At 38.8% G+C, this 19,397-nt stretch overlaps 1 protein-coding gene and 1 pseudogene across 2 annotated transcripts in view; both read left to right on the top strand.

Moving 5' to 3' along the window:
• The window catches only part of GSL04 (glucan synthase-like 4), a 133,830-nt gene that overhangs the window by 9,097 nt on the left and 105,336 nt on the right, over positions 1-19,397 (top strand). For both annotated transcript variants that reach the window (XM_010259460.3, XM_010259458.3), the window contains exons 4-9: positions 710-791; positions 911-1,021; positions 1,269-1,388; positions 1,527-1,619; positions 1,696-1,787; positions 2,004-2,130. In XM_010259460.3, the coding sequence (XP_010257762.1) occupies positions 710-791; positions 911-1,021; positions 1,269-1,388; positions 1,527-1,619; positions 1,696-1,787; positions 2,004-2,130 (625 nt within the window). The remainder of the gene's footprint in view (positions 1-709; positions 792-910; positions 1,022-1,268; positions 1,389-1,526; positions 1,620-1,695; positions 1,788-2,003; positions 2,131-19,397) is intronic.
• On the top strand, positions 6,255-8,352 carry LOC104597744 (NADH dehydrogenase [ubiquinone] flavoprotein 1, mitochondrial pseudogene; annotated as a pseudogene).

Genomic DNA, 19,397 nt, shown 5'->3' with positions numbered 1-19,397 from the left:
GGACAGATAAGCAAGTTATATTCAGTACTTTAAGCGAACAGAAACAAGCACAACAGTACAAAGCTGAAAACAACAAAAACAAGTTGGATTCTTAGGGATTTCAAATCTGAACCTGAAGTAGAACTCCTAGAATAGTTCTATAGCAATAATGGTGTCAAGCTGGCAGCTTGTGTGGACACGCAGCGGTAGAGGGATTAAAGGCGCGAAATAGTTTGACTCCTCAAAACCCAAGCTCCCAATACCAGAAAACCCTAGCTGGGGCTGAGATATAGCTCAAATAAGAGAGAAAGAACCCAAAAATCCCCAATAAAAACAATTCCCTTCTCTTTTGTAAGACTTAATGGTTGGCTAGAGAAGCCAACTAAAATATTTACACATAAGCCCCTAGAATGTCCCCCTTTACAAATAGCTCCTTAGGAACAAAATTTAACTTCATACAACCCCCAATAGATAAATTTTATTACAAAATCACCCAAGAGACCAAAACCCAACAGATGTATACCCAGCTACCCCTGACCAGAATCTGAATTATAAAATGGCAAAACTACCCATTGGGCCCAAACTGAAAACGAAGCTACCCAAAAACAACTATTTTGGGATCCTGCTCCAAAACAAACAAGTTTAGAACATTTTTATATCATTTTTCTTTCTTTCTTTCTTCTTCTTTTTGGTGCTCACCAATATCTTTAATGTACATGAATCTTCACAGGGAGCAATTGGCGAATGCACGTATTATTGCTTATGTTCTGTATGAAGTCTTAGAGACGGTCACATCTGGAACTGCTTCTGAGGTTTCTGCCTTCTCCACTTCTATATGTCTAGAACTTGTTCAAACTTTAGAACATTTTCCAGTTAATACAGTTTCTTTCTTTCATTTATTATATTATTTTTATCTTTAATATCTTCTTAGATACTTGCTGATGGTGAAGAAATTGAAGCAAAATCGAAGCTCTATGTACCATACAATATTCTTCCACTTGATCCTGGAGGTGTACAGCAACCAATTATGCAATTCCCTGAGGTTGGTGCTATTCCAATAAGTGTTTTGAGTTTCATTGCTGTCTAGTAAATTATGCTAAGTTATGAAAAAAACTCAGTCACCCTCTTTTGGTGGCTAAGCCATTAGTGTCAGTATAATGGGCCATTATGCTGTCAAGAAATTTTCTTGGCAACAAGTCACAGTCAAGTAGCATCAATACTGCCAGCTGCATCTTGCTGAGAGTCTTCTATGGTGGATTTGTTTCACTATAAATATTACAATGGTACAGATTATAGCTGCAGTTGCTGCTGTCCGCAATATTCGTGGTTTACCATTGGCAAATAATCATCAGGAGCCAGCGGATGTTCTGGATTTATTTGAATGGTTGCAATGTTGGTTTGGATTTCAGGTTAATCTATTCATCTCTTTCTTTCTCTGTTTTTGTCATATCTAAAAACATTTAGATATGACAAAAAAATCACATAGAACATACTTTATACTTTTATATGCTGAAGGTGTCACACCAATTTTATATCTATCTCCTCAGAAAGGAAATGTAGCCAACCAACGAGAGCATCTGATTCTTCTCCTTGCAAACATCCATATTCGGTTGACTCCTAAGCATGAATCTACATCAGAGGTGTTTGTTCTATTAACTTCACAACTTTATATATATATAATCTTTCAATTTGAAATTCATATCATTGTAAAATCAGCTGGGACATGGAGCTGTGGATGAGCTGATGAAAAAGTTGTTCAAAAATTATACAAATTGGTGCAAGTTTTTGGGGAGAAAAAGCAACATTCGGTAAGATTGATACATGTGTCTTGCCTTTCAACCAAACAAATTAAGATTTTGCAAAACTTCATCACCTCACTTTTAGTTTTGAGAAAGCTGTATTCTCTTTATATACTTTTTTCTCATATTTTATGCTATCGATTTTCATTTATTTTCCATTTCCTTTTTCTTTCTAGATTTCTTTCCTTTTTCTGTTCTGCCTACCAACTACATCCATATCTGCAGGTTACCGTCTGTGGGGCAGGGAGTTCAACAATACAAAATTTTGTATATGGGGCTTTATCTTCTTATATGGGGAGAAGCTTCAAACTTGCGGTTTATGCCTGAATGTCTATGTTACCTTTTTCACCACGTAAGCTGCAATTATTGATGTTATCAGTTATTCATAATCTTCCCACTTTTTTTTTGATCAATAACAGAAACTTTATTAATTAAGAGAAAATTTATGAAGCTTTAGATACAATAAGGGGGAGATAAAAAGTCTTAGCTCCCCATCAGCAAATTACAATGAAAGGAAATTAAAAATTAGCCCAAAAGATAGACTCCCTATTCACCCCTTGCTTGGCCAACCCATCTGCAAAAGAATTAGCGGTCCTCTTCTTCAACCAGCTGTATTGTATCTCAATGCCCCTACACAGCCATAAGAATTTTTTCTTTTCATTATTATAGCTCCACAAACCACTGTCCTCTTTCTTCAACCAGCTAATCACCACCTTTGAATCGCCTTCCAATATCAGCCGACTGATATTTAATTCCCTTGCTCTTTGAACTCCTTCTATAGCTGCAAGGATCTCAGCCCTAAGAGAGTCTCCTTCTCCAATAGGGCCTGAGAACAAAGCAATAACAATCCCTTCCTCATTCTTGAAAACTCCCCCAATCCCAGAGGGCCCTAGATTCCTTAGACTACTGCCATCAAAGTTCAATTTTATAAATCCAGAGGGAGGAGGGGACCACGACAGACTAAGAGTCCTCTTACATAGATTAGAGGTTGCTATCTCTTTCCAGTTTCTTAACAGGTCAGCTATAGGAAAGTCTGAAAGTAGTTCCGTAGTTTTTAGCCAGTGGGCGGCTCTTAAAAGTATTATTCTTATAGGTATTCTAGGGATCTTTCCTTATCTAAAAAAATTTGAGAATTTCTTTCCTCTCACAGTGACCAACACATGGCTGCCCTAATACTACACATCTTCCCTCGCTTTTTAGGCCATCTGAAAAACAAAGGGGAGAACTAACTTTGGACACTCTCGGGAGGGTTCCAAGAACACCCAAAGCGGGAAAGTACCCACTCCCAAACAGTTTTAGTAACCTTACAAGAAACCATAAGGTGGTAACCGAATTCCCCATCATCTTTACAGAGAGAACATCTATTAGGAAGTAAACAATAATTGGGTCTCTTTTTTTGAAGTACATCATTTGTGTTTATTCTTTCCAGGAAAATTTCCTAACAAAAAAAACCAACCCGATGAGGAATGGGCTTGCTCCAAATTTCCTTAGGCGGAAAGGACAAACCAGAAGGGACAGATGACTGAGTTAAGGTTTCAAAAAACGAAGCATAAGAGAAGGTTCCTGAGGTGGAAGGGGTCCAAATTCTGGTGTCTTCCCTATTAGGATCTAGGAAAATATTATTGAGGATGGCTAACAAAGGTAAGAGGCTGTCCAAGTCTGTATCCCTAATTGCCCTTCGCAGGCCAAGGTTCCACCCAAAACCAGAAGTGGAGTCTGAAGGACCTAAAAAAGAAGAGATAGGTTCATTTTTCAAATCTGACAGAGCATACAGGTAGGGAAACTGGTCCTTCAGAGGTGAAACCTGAACCCAAAGATGTTCCCAAAATTTTATTCGATTACCAGAGTTAACACTGTACCTGATCCAAGGGGAGAAAGCTGGAAGCAGATCATGGATGGATTTCCACAAAGAAGTAGTTGTAGCCCTTGCCACAATTCCAGAATCCCAGCCATTGTCTTCCAACCCATGTATGCTAGCCACGATCTTTGTCCACAATTTTCCTTTTCCACTATAAACCTCCACAACCATTTTCCCAGCAATGCCATGTTCCTTTTCTTGATATTTCCAATCCCAAGGCCTCCTAGCTTTTTACATCTAATTACCACCTCCCATCTCACCCTATGATCTCTCTTCTCCTCTCTAGGCTCCCACAGAAAATTCCTCATTAATTTTTCCAATAAGTTGGAGACCTTAGTGGGGATCTTAAACATTGACAAATAGTAAATAGGTAGGTTAGCTAGGGTAGACCTAATCAGAGTGACTCTCCCACCTAAGGAAAGATAATTTCTCTTCCAAGACGCAAGCTTCTTCTCAAATCTCTCCACTACTGGAGTCCAAAAGCTTTTGTTCTTAGGATTATCTCCTAAAGGGAGGCCCAAGTATGTCAATTGCCAATCTGAGATTGCACAACCTAACACACCTGCATAATTCCTTAACTTCCTCTCCTCTACATTCACCCCCACCACACAACTCTTATCAAAGTTCACCTTGAGGTTAGACATCTGCTCAACAAGTTGTATTGCTAATTTTAAATTCTAGATCCAGCTTATATTCCCACCCTCACAAAACAAAGTCGTGTCATCTGCAAATTAGAGATGTGTCAGTGGTACCTCCTCCCTTCCAACTCGCCACTCTTTTATCAGATTCCTCGAGTCTGCTCTATGGATCAATCTCCCAAGTACATCAGCAATCAGGGTAAAAAGAAAGGGGGAGAGTGGGTCTCCTTGTCTTATACCTCTCAAAGCAGGAAAGAAGTCAACCACCATTACATTCACCAAGATAGAATAGTGACTAGTCCTAATACAACCCCAATCCATTTACACCACCTTTCTCTAAAGCCAAAGCTTCTCAACACCTCCACTAAAAAAGACCAATTTACTAGGTCATAAGCCTTCTCCAAATCCAATTTGCATATCACTCCCTTCTTAGATTTCCTAAAGCTCTCCAGACTCTCATTTGCAATGATGATTTGATCAGTGATCTATCTTCCCTCCACAAAAGCTCCTTGGTTGGGTGCAATAATAGAGGGAAGGACCTTCTTTATCCTGACAGACAACACTTTTGCAATCATTTTATACAAGCTATTCACCAAACTGATAGGTCTGAAATCCTTAGGTTGTAATGCCTCTTTCTTCTTTGGGACCAAAGCAATGAAAGTTGAGTTCAGGCCCGGATTAATTATTCCCCTACTATGAAACTCCTCGAAGACTGACCTAAGATCCTTCTCTACAGTATCCCATCAGTCCTGATAAAAAGTCATTGTAAAGCCATCTGGGCTCGGAGCTTCTATCCTATCCATTGAGAATAATGCTTCCTTTATCTCTTCCGAATCAAAACTCTTTTCCAACCACTCTCTGCTCTCTGTACTTAGAGTCGGCCAATCCAAACCCTCCAACCACACCCTCATTCAAAGGCCTTCTAAATATAGATTTGAAATGATTTACAAAGGCCTCTGCTATTTCTGCCGGGTTTGACAAGACTACTCCTTCTACTTCCAATTTTGATATGAGTTTCTTTTTTCTCCTCCCATTTGCCATTGAATGGAAAAATCTAGTGTTTCTATCTCCCTCCTTTAGCTTCCAACTTATTTCCTCCTTAATCAGAATATTCTCCATTTGCCTCCTCAAATCTCATCTCATCTTCCTGTCTTCCTCTCCAAAGGATCCCCTTTTTTCCTTCATATCCAAATCCTCAATCTGCTCCAACAAGACTTGTTTTCTTTCCTCTATTCTTCCAAACTCCAACCTATTCCACTCCTTTAATTGTGATTTTAGAAATTGAAGTTTCTTGTGTAACCTCATTCCCTCCCATTGCTCCCACCACTCCCTGATCTTTCCACTGAACCCCGGATGGGTCAACCACGTATTTTCAAACCTGAATGGGATAGGTCCATCACCTCTCATTTCCTCCTTACACATCACTATAGGCCAATGGTCTGAAGTAAGTCTTGGAAATGCCCTAGATACTTGGTTACCCTAATGTTCCTCCCAGTCTATTGAGAACAAGAACTTGTCCAGCTTGGAGCATATTGGCCTCGACTAAAGGTTGGATCCCACTTTGTAATTTGGAATTCCATTTATTGTGGTTATTTGATAGGCCCCCGGTTAACCTTACGTATGCTAGGAGAAAGAAAAGGTAGCATAAGGGGGAGATGATTAGACATGGGGCATTTATGGAGGAGGTCAGAAGGGAATAGAAAGAGTCTTGGGGCATTTATAGCTATATCAGTTATGAATAAGAAGAGTTTTTGGGCATTTATAACTAGGCCAGCTGGGCATTTATAGAGGGAGTCAGTTATGCTATCAGAAGAGTATAAGAAGGGGCTTTGGGGGATGAGGGGTGGCATGCTTTTCTTTGAGTGAAGAATACTGTGAGTGATTAGGAGAAGAACCAACCAACTGTTAAATGTTTCTTATGAATACCAGTTTCTTTTGTTGATGTTCTAGTTGTGTGAACTCTACTGTGGGTCTGAGAACTGTGTGTGAATTTCTGGGACATAACAGTGGTATCACAGCTCGTCTTTCCTCGGCCATGGTGACAGCTAAGGAAGTGGCATCGCAGGTGGAGGGTTTCGAAGAACGCTTGACTTCTCTGCATTCTAAAGTAGATGGCTTACGCGATGAGATAACAGCTGGAATTTTGAAGATCACATCCCTGGAAGGAGGCGTTCAAGACTTGGTAAGACGTTTTGATCTGTTGCTTCAGCAACAGACCTTGCCAGCTCCCTTGTCTACAACGAACATTGCTCCTCCTGTAGCCGCATCAAGTCGTGCGGTTGACAAAGGGAAGAGTGCAGCTTTCCCGACGTCTCCTTCAGTGTCAGTCGCGGAACATACTTCTGATTCACTTCCTCGGAAGTTGGAGTTACCTATTTTTGATGGGGAAAATCCAGACGGCTGGCTTTTTCGCGCGGAGTGCTATTTTGAGATTAATGGCTTGCTTCTGGCAGAGCGTCTGCGAGCTGCAGTTGTATGTTTAGAGGGTGATGCATTGGCGTGGTATTACTGGGAAGATAGTCGGCGACCTTTTCGTGGTTGGACAAAATTCAAAGAGCTCCTCCTTGAACGTTTTCGATCGACTCAGGAGGGTAATTTACAGGAGCAGCTCTTCTCGTTACATCAATCTTCTACTGTTAAGGAATATCGTCGCCAATTCGAGGTGCTCTCCGCTCCCTTACGTGACCTGCCGGAATCAGTCCTTGAAGAAGCATTTGTTAATGGGCTGCACGACCCTTTCCTGAAAGGTGCCATGAAGCGGGGTGACTGGTATAGAACTAAAGACTTGGTACTTAAGGGCTCTGATTGGATTGTCAATGAAATGAAGAAATCTGGTCTTCGAGGCCATGGTGGAGCTGGTTTTCCATCTGGCCTGAAGTGGTCTTTCATGCCACAAGTATTTGATGGCCGTCCTTCTTATCTTGTTGTCAATGCTGATGAGAGTGAGCCAGGAATATGTAAGGACAGAGAAATTATGCGCCATGACCCACATAAACTACTTGAGAGTTGCCTGATTGCAGGGGTTGGTATGCGGGCCACTGCTGCTTATATCTACATAAGGGGAGAGTATGTAAATGAGCGGAAAAACCTTGAGAAGGCAAGGAGGGAAGCTTATCAAGCTGGACTTTTGGGAAAAAAAGCATGTGGATCTGGGTATGATTTTGATGTTCATATCCACTATGGGGCTGGTGCTTACATTTGTGGAGAAGAGACGGCATTGTTGGAAAGCCTTGAAGGAAAACAAGGAAAACCAAGGTTGAAGCCTCCTTTTCCAGCTAATGCAGGGCTATATGGATGTCCAACATCTGTTACAAATGTTGACACTGTGGCTGTTTCCCCACCATTTTAAGGCGTGATCCTGAATGGTTTGCTAGTTTTGGCAGGAAGAACAATTCTGGGACAAAGCTATTCTGTGTCTCAGGCCATGTGAATAAGCCTTGTACAATTGAAGAGGAGATGAGTATTCCATTGAAGGAGCTGATAGAGAGGCACTGTGGAGGAGTTAGAGGGGGATGGGATAATTTGCTTGCTGTGATACCTGGGGGTTCTTCTGTTACACTGATTCCAAAGCACATATGTGATGACGTGTTGATGGATTATGATGCACTCAAGGCTGTCCAAACGGGTTTAGGGACAGCTGCTGTAATTGTGATGGACAAGTCAACTGATATTGTGGATGCAATTGCTAGGCTCTCTTACTTCTACAAGCATGAAAGTTGTGGGCAGTGCACACCACGCAGGGAGGGGACAGGATGGCTGTGGAGGATCATGGAGAGGCTGAAGGTTGGAAACGTGAAGCTGAAGGAAATAGACATGCTTCAAGAGGTGACAAAGCAGACACACCATCTGTGCATTGGGCGATGCTGCTGCTTGGCCTGTGCAGGGACATATCAGTGCACGGTGTGCGTCCATCCACTATGCCTGGAGCTACTGGTTTGGAAGTGCTTATTCATTGGTTGGGCCTGCCTGATTTTGAAGATTATTGGGTGCCTTTTGACTTGCTTCGAGACCAATTTCCTCATTTTAACCTTGAGAACAAGGTTAGACTTTGGGCGGTGGGTAATGATAGGCCCCCAGTTAACCTTATGTATGCTAGGAGAAAGAAAAGGCAGCATAAGGGGGAGATGATTAGACATGGGGCATTTATGGCGGAGGTCAGAAGGGAATAGGAAGAGTCTTGGGGCATTTATAGCTATATCAGTTATGAATAAGAAGAGTTTTGAGGCATTTATAACTAGGCCAGCTGGGCATTTATAGAGGTAGTCAATTATGCTATCAGAAGAGTATAAGAAGGGGCTTTGGGGGATGAGGGGTGGTATGCTTTTCTTTGAGTGAAGAATACTGTGAGTGATTGGGAGAGCCGGCGGTCTCTCGAAGAACCGACTAACTGTTAAATGTTTCTTATGAATAGCAGTTTCTTTCGATGTTCTAGTTGTGTGAACTCTGCTGTGGGTCTGAGAACTGTGTGTGAGTTTCTGGGACATAACATTATGCCTGAGCAATATTGATATTATTAAAAATAGTGTTGACATGTGCTATTATTTTTGTTTTTTAACTAGTGACTGATCAGAGAACTTTCATTGAAAATGAAGAGATGGTAGAAGTGCAAGAGATATAAGGTACTTCTTAGGAGCAATAGATGAACCAAACAAAGCACTCATGAAAGATACATAAAATCCCCTACAGTTTACTCTAGAAGAGTAGAACATAGTTGCAAACTCAACCCGATCTGCCTCCTATTGCAACTTAACCACCACTTTCATGGGGAAAGAGTTCTTCCCCTTATTGGGTCTCATCAATTTCAACTACCTTGGTTTTCATGCTACTATCTCCTGCCCCTAGCTTCCTCAACTTGTGTCCTTCCCCATCAGAGCCTTCATTACTCAATTCCAATCCTGACTCAGACAAGGGTTTAGTCCTATAGACTTTAATGAAGGGAGAAATTGGTACGCCTTTTGTGTACGGATTTGCCTCCTTTAGTATCCTACTCCCACCACCCCTGTTTGCTGCCCTTACATCAATCACCTCCATAAGAGGCTAGATAAAAGATGATGAAGAGGATTGGGTAGCTTCATTCTCCAAAACTATCACTAACCACAACCCTTGAGTTTGATCAATCCTTGATCTCAATGATCTCATCCCCCTACAATACATGTTGGGATTGTTCACTTGCCTTTCTTTACAACATCTTCTGAGGGGAAGAAGGAAGCTCTCTCTCTCTCTTTCCCTCTCTCTCTTTCTCTCTCTCTCTCTCTAAGCAATGGCAAAGATTTCATTAAAAGAGAGAGAACTCGGCCCACCAAAATGGGCAACAGAATACATGGCAGGCTCCAGCGAAAGGGAGCAGCAGAAAAAACAACTTTAAAAAAGAATTACATAACACTACTGGGCCCTGGACACCCCCACTCCAACTACAAAATGGAATTATAGATCCTTTAGCTAGGGCAGGAAACTCTCTTTTTCTTCAATCTCCTCTTATATACTTTTCCCACACCCTTTCTTTAAATTCCTTTGATACCCAAGATGGCTTTCAAGTCTGAGGTGCAGTGCGATTTTACAATCCTTAGACTAATAATGGTTCTAACATGATCCCAAATCATGGTTATTAGCATGACGGTCCTTGAATTAGAAGACTACACAAATCTACCCAAAACCCCTAGGAAACCATACCTGCCCGTTAAACTACCTCTGCATTGGCTCGAACTGCTATGCCTAGGGTTGAAAGTACACCACTCTCCATTGTAGATACCATGATATTTCATGACTAAAAATGGGAGTTAATACAGTTTGGAAATTCCTCACTGATGTCATCCATTTTCGAAATATCCCCATAACTTCCATCCAAAGCTGCAACGATCCCCAACTTCTTTTGACCAATGACAGTTAACAGAGAGATGAAGTTAACAGCCACCACATCTTCTGCTCACCTCCTAACACCATAAGACCTGTCATGACTTCTATGGTTTTTGCTTCTCTAATGTCTTCTTTGATGGTGATCAAGAAGCATGCTTTTTTTTTGACAGAGATTCTGCCAGTGAATCCACCTTTGACCCCCACTTTCTGCTCTGTTTATACCTCCTTGCTTCGGACAACCTTGTAGCATTACTGACATAACTCCCTTTTCATGGGATCTCAACAGGACTGTCCGATTGCCCAAAAAAAAGGTACTGTCCGATCCACATGGCTGATCAGAACTAGCTTTTTTTTTTTTTATCAATAAGGATAAATTTTATTAAACTTCAAATTGAAGTTATAACATCATGGTGGAAACATTCTCCATCAAGAAACAAACTTTAGATTTTTGCCCAAGAAATTTGTTGTCTTGTAGTCCCTTGTTTAGACAATGTGTCCGCCATCCCATTTGCTGTTCTTCTCACCCATCTAAAAGTAACATTCATCTCCCTTACTAAGGATTCCATTTCCCAGATTGTATGCCTGTAAACCCATGGGATTTGGGTACTATTCCTTGTCCATGAGATAACCACTTGTGAATCCCCTTCCACCTCCAAGTTGTGAAACCGAAACTGCTTAGCGAATTTTAGACCCTGAAGTAGACTAGACAGCTCTGCTGTCAATGCATCACCATTGGCTACAGATCCTGAATATGATGCAAGCACCTTTCCTTCTGAGTCTTGAAAAACCCCTCCCATCCTAGCTATTGCTTGATTGCCTATGTAAACTTCCATCAAAGTTAATTTTTACACAGTTGGCTGCTTGTTGTCTTCATTCCATCATTGTTCTTTTCTTGTTTTGAGCTGACATAGCCACTTCCTTCCATTTTCTCAGAATATCATTTGGTGAGAAAGCTTTAAAGTCCTCCATGGACTTTACCCAATGTGCTACTTTTATTTTTACTATTTCCATGATTTCCAGTTCTGTCCTACTCTCTTCATTGAATATCTTTCAATTTCTTTCTTCCCAAACATTCCAAATCAATGCAACTCTTGCAGCTTTCCACATCAACCTTCCTCTAATTTTTGGTTGAAGTTTGGATCAAAGAGCCCTGCTACATCCTGAGGAGTCCACTTGCACCAAAAGAGAGAACAAAGATGCTCCCAAATACAAAGCACAAAAGGGCAGGATAAGAAAATTTGGGAATTAGATTCACCATTGTTTTTGCAAAGAAAGCACATCTGAGGAGAAAGGCATGTATTTGGCCTTCTTTTCTGTAGCATGTCATTGGTATTAATCGTTCCAAGGAAAACTTCCCAGCAGAAGGCCTGAATTTTAGGAGAGATTGGCTTGCTCCAAACTTCTTTCACCAGCAAATTCACCCCTGAGGAAGAAGAGAAGGCTGAATTAAGAAATTGGAAAAGGATGCACTAGTAAATAGACCACCTAGAATCACACTCCATTTCCCTTAGACCTCTTATAAACCCCAAATCCCAATTTATCCCCGAGGCTGAGAAAATCACAAACTTAGGTGGCATTTGATAAATCTGAAGTCTAATATCTGAAAAGTTAAAAAGCAATTCGGGTCTGAAATCTGAAAAGAAGTAGAAATGATTTTCTGCTTTTTAGAGGTTCTAAAAAGATAAGATCATTTGAGTTGGAGCAATTCTGCAACATCTGAAATTGTGAAGCATACTATTTTACCCTTAGAAATAGACTATTTGATAATATTATAAATAACAAAAGTATATTAAACAAAAATAGTATTCTATTAATAAACAAATATTATGATTTTTTTGAAAAAATAATTATTTATTTATTAATAGCTAATAATAAATAAAAACATTTTAATTCTTACTAATAAACAAGGTTTAAAATGTTGATGTCGATGGAAATGTTGCTTACCAAAATATAGGACATATGTCGGAAATGTCGGAAATGTCAAGGGGAAATATTGTAAAAATTAGAGACATTGTGGAAATATTATGAAATATGTGGAAATATGCAAAGATATTTTGTAAAATGATAAAAGAAGCATCAATACATATTTCTATACTATTATTTTATTCCAAACCATTATATAAAGCTAAGAAACTAAGATCAATAACAAATTAGTAAATGACGATTTACTGATTTGTTATGCAGTTTGATGTTTTTACAAGGTTATCTGATATTTTATTTTCTTATTTTTAGTTCTGATTTATTATAAATTCTAATATATTTATTTCACACTAGTAAATAGAAATACATTTATTCTGATTTTTTAAATATTAAAGTTATAATACATTATGTTTTATTATTAATTTAATAAACTGATTGTCCTTTTTGTAGTATTAAGATTATGATAAATTCTGATTTCTTTTAAAACTTAATGAATTTATTATGATTTTTAATACTAGATTTATAATAAATTATGATTTAGTATAAAATTTATTAAATTTATTCTATTTGTTATATTAAATGTAGAATATGGTTTATTATAAGATTTTCTGATTTTAATAAATATTTTAAAAAATACTAACTAGTTAATATTTTATTACTTGAAAAATATTTTATGTTTTATATTATAAAGTAATTAATTTATTCTTTTATTTTTATATTTTGTTAATTCTTTTTATAAATATTTTATTTGAAATATTAAATATAAATATTAATGGAATAATCTATATTAATATACTGTATTATATTAATATAATATACTAATATATTATATTTTTAATGTACATTACTGTCGACATTAGTCAACATCTTGTTGACATAATAGGAAAAACTGTTTTTTTGGTTATTTGAACTGATTTGGTCGACATTTCCGAAATATAGGAAATATCGCCGACATAATATAATTTTTATATTACCATCCATGTGAGCCTCGACATCGACATATGTCGGGCGACATTAGCGACATTTGGCGACATTTGAAACCATGCTAATAAACATATCATTAAATATTCTCATTACTATATAAATATTAATACTAAATATTATTTATTTAAATATATAAATAATATTTATTTAGTAATAATAAATATTTATAACAATATTTATTTATTATTATTAGTAAATAATATTAAATAAATTATTATTTTTTCATTATTAGTAAACATATTATTATATACTACTACTACTAATATTATTATTATTAAATAAATATTATTACTAACTATTATTATTTGTTCAATTAAAGAGGTTATTTATTATTTAATTAATAATAAACAATGATTAGAAAACTAGATCAGACTGGCTGGTTGAACTAGTTGAACTGTAACACAAGGCCCTAGCCGGTTTGGTCACACCCCAATAACCGTGTTTACTAAAATCTTGTGAAAACTGGCTGACCGGCTAGTTTAATCGGAAAACTGGTGAACTGGTGACGGTTTCATGAAACCGCCCATTCCATTGGGTACTTGAAATTTTAAAATGAGTTTGAGAAGACTTGAATCCTCTTATCTTCAAATATTGCCTAATTACCACTAGTCGAGCTCTTCACTTTGTGCTATTTGATGACTCTTTATTGTATATATTACTTTATTTACTTTATTGTATATATTACTTTATTACGCACACATTTTAAACAAAATGTAAATTATGAGACTTGAACCCTAGCATTTGCTTTAAAAATTAAAGAATTTGCCATCCATCCACCATATTTAAATATATTAAAAGTTGTAAAATATATTATATATAGTATTTATATAACCCATAGTATATATACATATATGCCACGTCATCACGATTGAACCTCTAGTTCGACCCCGGTAGAACCTTTGACCCGTGAACCCCTCCCTTCTCCGGTTCTATGTTCGGTCCGGTTCTCTGAACATTGATAATAAGTATTTAGTAATCATATATATTATTATATAATACTTTTTAATATTATGAAATAATATTTAATAATATTATTTAAATAAATCTTAATAATGATAATGATGATAATAATAATTATTGTTGTTGTTATTATTAAATAGATGACAATAATGAGGGCAATAATATTTTTTTGCATTGTCAGAGAGATAGCAGGATAGGTTCTTCTCAAAGTATTCTTTTGCATTGTCAGATCTGAAGATTTTAATCCTGGTATCAGTTTGGGTTAGAACAAATTCATGGAATTGTCTTACAAGTCTTGGAACTTCATCACGGGATTTCATCAGGAATATCCAAGTGAATCGAGAAAAGTCATCAATAAACAAGATAAAATATTTGTAGCCACCCATGGAGGGTAAGTGGTAAGGCCCCCACACATCAGAGTGCACAATATTAAAAGGAAAAGAAGATGTTTTATTACTCAAAGGATAATTGTTTCTACAATGTTTTGATAACTCACAAGACTCACAATGAAGACTGGACAAACTAATTCCCTTAAACAGTTTAGGGAATAGATGACTCAAGGCAGAAAAAGACAAATGACCCAAACAACGATGACACAACACAATCCGACTAATAGACTCTGAAGAAACAGACCCAAAAGCAACTTTCCCAGGATGATCAGTGCATTGTCCCAGAGTATGAAGCAGGTATATTCCGTTCGCCTCATGGCCACTCCCAATCACCTTCCAAGACTCCAGATCTTGAAAAACACAATAGGAAGGAAAGAAGGTTACACAACAGTTGAGTGACTTGGTTAGACTACTTACAGACAATAAATTTGTATTTAGTCTAGGTACATGAAGTGTAGAAGGTAAGAACAAGGAATCTGTAGCCTTGATGGTTCCCTTGCCAGAAATAGGGGCAAGTGAACCATCGACTAAAGTGATTTTATCACGTCCTGGAAGCAAGTCATATGAAACAAACAGGGTAGAAAGGTTGGTCATATGATCAGAAGCACCTGAGTCAATAATCCAAGGGATCTTAAGATTACCTGAAGTGGTTGCATGATTGGCAAAGGCCCTTGTACCTGAATGAGCAAATGCAGAAGGAGCTGAATTTCCTGAAGGGTTGGAAAAAGTCACATCCTCTAGATGACTGATCATCTTTCCAAACTTTTCATATTCTGCTTTCATGGCTGCCAACTGTGCACATGCAGACATTTCTTCAGTATAGTACTTATCACTATTTGGCCCAGCAGCCATATTTGCACTCACTGTCCCTTTACTATCATGTTTTTTTCTGAAACCAAATTGGAACAAGATCAGGATGTAATTTCCAGCACTTATCTTTGGAGTGCTTCGGCTTCTTGCAGTACTCACATATCACTTCTTTCTTTCCAGAGCCACTAGAAGTCCCAGCAACCCTTTTAGATTTAATCCCCATATTTGCTAAGTGATCACTAAAACCAGCCCCTTGAACCTAGACAGCCCTCCTGTTCTCTTCACTGCTCACCAATGCATAAGCTTATGACAATGTGACACTCTCCTTTGATAGAATATTCTGCTTTGTGATATCATATTCTGGGTTTATTCCGGTTAAGAACTCAAATACCCTGTTTCTTTCAACCAGTCTGTAGGTCTCTGCATCATTAGTGGTGTTCCGGGTTATAGTTTCTATCAAGTCTATTTCTTGCCACAAAGACTTCAAAGTTGAGAAGTATATAGATAATGGTTTCTCCCCCTGTCTCAGATTCTTCACATCACTTCTCAACTTGTAGGCTCTAGCCACATTTATTTTTTGGGAATAGGTTTCAGCAACACTATCCCAGATTTCCTTTGCTGAATTCATCTATAGATAGTGCTGGCTGATCTGTGGCTGCATCAAGTTCACAAGCCACCCAATAATAGTGTAGTTCTCTTGGATCCACTTCTCATGAGATGGATCATCTTCTGGGGGAGCCTTCTTGCTCCCGGAGATAAAACCCCACTTTCCTCTACTACATATATAAATCTTTACCGATTGTGACCATGCTAGATAATTAGTTCCATCTAGCTTGACTGTGGTCACAGTCAATAATGAGTCAACAGGGGCTCCCGAAACCTGTCTGAATTCAGTAACATTCTTGTTTTCAATCTCTAATGAGTCCATCCTTTTAACCACTTCAAATAAGATTTCAGCAAACTTCAACCAAACAACACCGGATGAGGATGAACAAGGGCTGTATTAAACTAGCCTCAAGCGGCAATACACAAAGCTGAGTCACACCTAAGCTGTGAGAGCCCCAAAACAGAGGCAGCACCTTGTCGACTGCACGAGACACCAACAAACTTGGTTCGGCCTTCAAGAATAAATCAAAAAACTACCAAACTCTGTCCACCCAGTCCAAGCTCCTTTTCTAAACAAAAAAATTTAAGTACTTGCCAAACAGTACCCCAAAAGAGAAGAGAACAGTCCCTACTGTTGAAGAGACCCTTTTACAAAACAGAGTGGGCAGTAGAGAGGACCACACTGTCAAAGATGAAAACAACCCCAAAGAGCAGTCCGTACAGGGACCCAAAAACAATCCAAAAAGGACAATAAACAGCAGTACTGATTTCAGAGGTATTTCGGCTACTTGACAGTCCAGAAAAGAAATGAAAACAACCCAGAAATCTCCGGATTAAACCTGATCAGAGGATAGCTGAATAGCTGTACTGTTTCCAAAGGAACTTTGGAGTTTAACAGCCCAGAACAGGAAAAGAATAACCCAGAAATCTGAGCACAACTTACAATATTTAAGCTTCAAATCAGGAACCGAGCTGTTTCCCCCTTTTTTTTTTTTCTCTGATTCTTCTTGGCCACCGAACCACTTCTCCAAGAAATTTGAGTCTTGGGCAACTTCCAATGACCTCCAAGAATCAGGCAACACGAGCTGAAGCTTCCAGCCCTAGAATACTGAAGTTCAGGCCTGCTCTGATACCATGAAGAAAACAGACCTTGAGAGTTCGGCAATGAGGGTTTAGAGAATGAGAGTTTCGAACATTACTCTCTCTCTAACACCCTAACACCATTTTATTAAGATAAACTTTGAATAATTACAAGGAGGCCCTTAGTTGGGCAAGAATTTACACAGAACATAACATAGAAAGGATGGGCCCAGAGTAAGGCCCATTACAAACAAGAACATAAACAGTAAGAAAGAATAAAAGAATAAGCAGCCTATGGGCCATTCGGCCCATCTTCTCTACAGGCATGATTGATATTTATGTCCCAACTTGAGGGGGAGTTTCTTTATTTTAGTGCCGTAGGGGCACTTGTTTAATTTTCTTCTTATTTATTATTAGAGGGGCCGCCCTAGTATAAATACTAAAGCTGGTGCTGCCAGCTAGTGATTTTGACTCCAAGATCTCTTTCTCTCTTCTCTCTATTCTGATCTTCTACTGATATTTTACCAATAAAACGATGATTAAATCTACACTTGCCAATTTGCTGGATTATTTTCTGTCAATCTTTAGGGTACCGGATGGGGTAAGTTTAGAGGACTAGGTCTGGGAGATATCCAAGAAAGGAATTCTGCATTGCTAGGAAAGTGGTTGTGGTGGTTGCTAATTGAGAGAAATAAATTGTGGACAAGGGTGATTATTAGCATTCTTGGGCTTGTGGCTAATGGTTGAGACTCTGGAATTTCGGTTAGGGCTACAAGAGCTTCTCCTTGGAAGTCCATTTGTGATATCCTACCCTTATTCTTATCGCTCATTAGATATAACCCTGGTTTTGGAGATTTTGTCAAGTTTTGGGAGCATGTATGGGTGGGCAATTTACCATTGAAGGAACAATTTTCATCTCTTTTTGCCATCTCCAAACATAGGGAGGAGCCTATCTCCTATTTTGTGGTTCCTTCCAATTCAGAAGCTGGTTTTGACTGGGATTTGGGGTTTAGAAGAGGGTTACATGTGTGAAATTTCCAGGGTTATGAACTTGCTTCAATGTATTGAAGGGTTTGTTTGGATACAAGAAAAAGGGATAGGGGGATTTGGACTCCCTCTCCCTCTATTACCTGTTGACAGATGTTGTTGTACATATGTTTAGTACCACAAGGGTACTTTTGTAATTTCTTCTTTAAGTTGTACGGCCATCCTTGTATAAATAATAACATACTGCACGCCTGCAGTATTCTTTTGGGCTTTCAGTCCTCTCGCCTCTCCTCTCTCTCTTCTCTTGTTCAACATGGTATCAGAGCAGGTCGTCCAGGCCTGAAGGGTGATGTCGAGCAGTCAGTCCTTTCATCTCCCAGTTGTGTCCATCTGCTGTTCGGATTCCAGCAAGTAGAAGTCTACCTGACGTTTCATCTTCCAGCGTAGAGAAAGTTCTGGTTTATGGAGAAATTTCCATCTGATGTTCGAATAAGTCTGCCTGACTTTTCATCTTCCAGCGTAGAGAAAGTTCTAGTTTATGGAGAGATTTTCATCTGATGTTCGACTGAAAATTTCAGAGGCTATCATCTGATGTTCACGAAGGTATTACCTTCTATTCATCTACTGTTCTCATTGACTGTTCGGCTGCCCTATTGATGGACTGTAGTAGCCCTTTTTTTTTACGTTGCTCTCATTGACTATTCGGCTGCCCTGAAGTTGGCCCTGTACCAGGTCTGCCGATTAGATGTGTGGTGAACTTCTCCTTGCTCCTTCCATTCTGTTGTGGGGTCGTATGATCCCTGTAAAACCGTAGGTCATAAAGACCTGTTTATGTACTGCAACAGCAATGTTTGTTTCTGGATCCCTGTGAAACCGTAGGTCATAGGACCTGTTTGTGTGCTGCAATAGCAGTTTTTTTTTGTGGACTGAAGGTTAGGAAGTGCCTGGTGCCTTCTGTAACATCTCTTTGAGGCAAGGCTCCTTCTTTGGGTGTTGTTTTTTAAACCTGAAATCATGAGTGGTGAAGATTCTGCCACATCTGGAGTTTCCTCAATGCTGAATGGAATGAGTGGGGGTGGTGACCTATCACTTCCCATGGCTGTTGTCCCTTTTGATGGTTTAAATTACCTAGAGTGGTCAAGAGGGATCAAGCTATACATCATTGCAAGGGGGAAGGTAGGCTATATTAATGGGAGAATTAAAGAACCACACTCTAGGAGTGCGGAATATGATAGATGGAATCAGGAGAATAGCATGGTTATGTCTTGGCTCTTAGTCTCCATGCAGCCTCAAATAAGGAAGAATTTCATGTGGGCTGAAACAAAATATGAGATCTGGGAACAAGAAAAATCTACATATTCAGAACTGCGACACTTTGCCAAGATCTATCAACTACAGGCAGAATCGTCTACTTGTAAACAGGGGGAGAGGTGTTTATTGGTATATTACTTTGACTTGACTTCTGTCTGGAAGGAGTTGGACCATTACCAGAATGTGGATTGGAAGTGTGACGAGGATGCAAAATTGTACAAGA

Source organism: Nelumbo nucifera, chromosome 3, assembly GCF_055504915.1.
Source record: "Nelumbo nucifera cultivar China Antique chromosome 3, China Antique-T2T, whole genome shotgun sequence".
Lineage (NCBI taxonomy): Eukaryota > Viridiplantae > Streptophyta > Magnoliopsida > Proteales > Nelumbonaceae > Nelumbo > Nelumbo nucifera.
The sequence above is the reverse complement of the archived record's forward strand: the minus strand, read 5'-3'. Positions and strand labels throughout refer to the sequence as shown.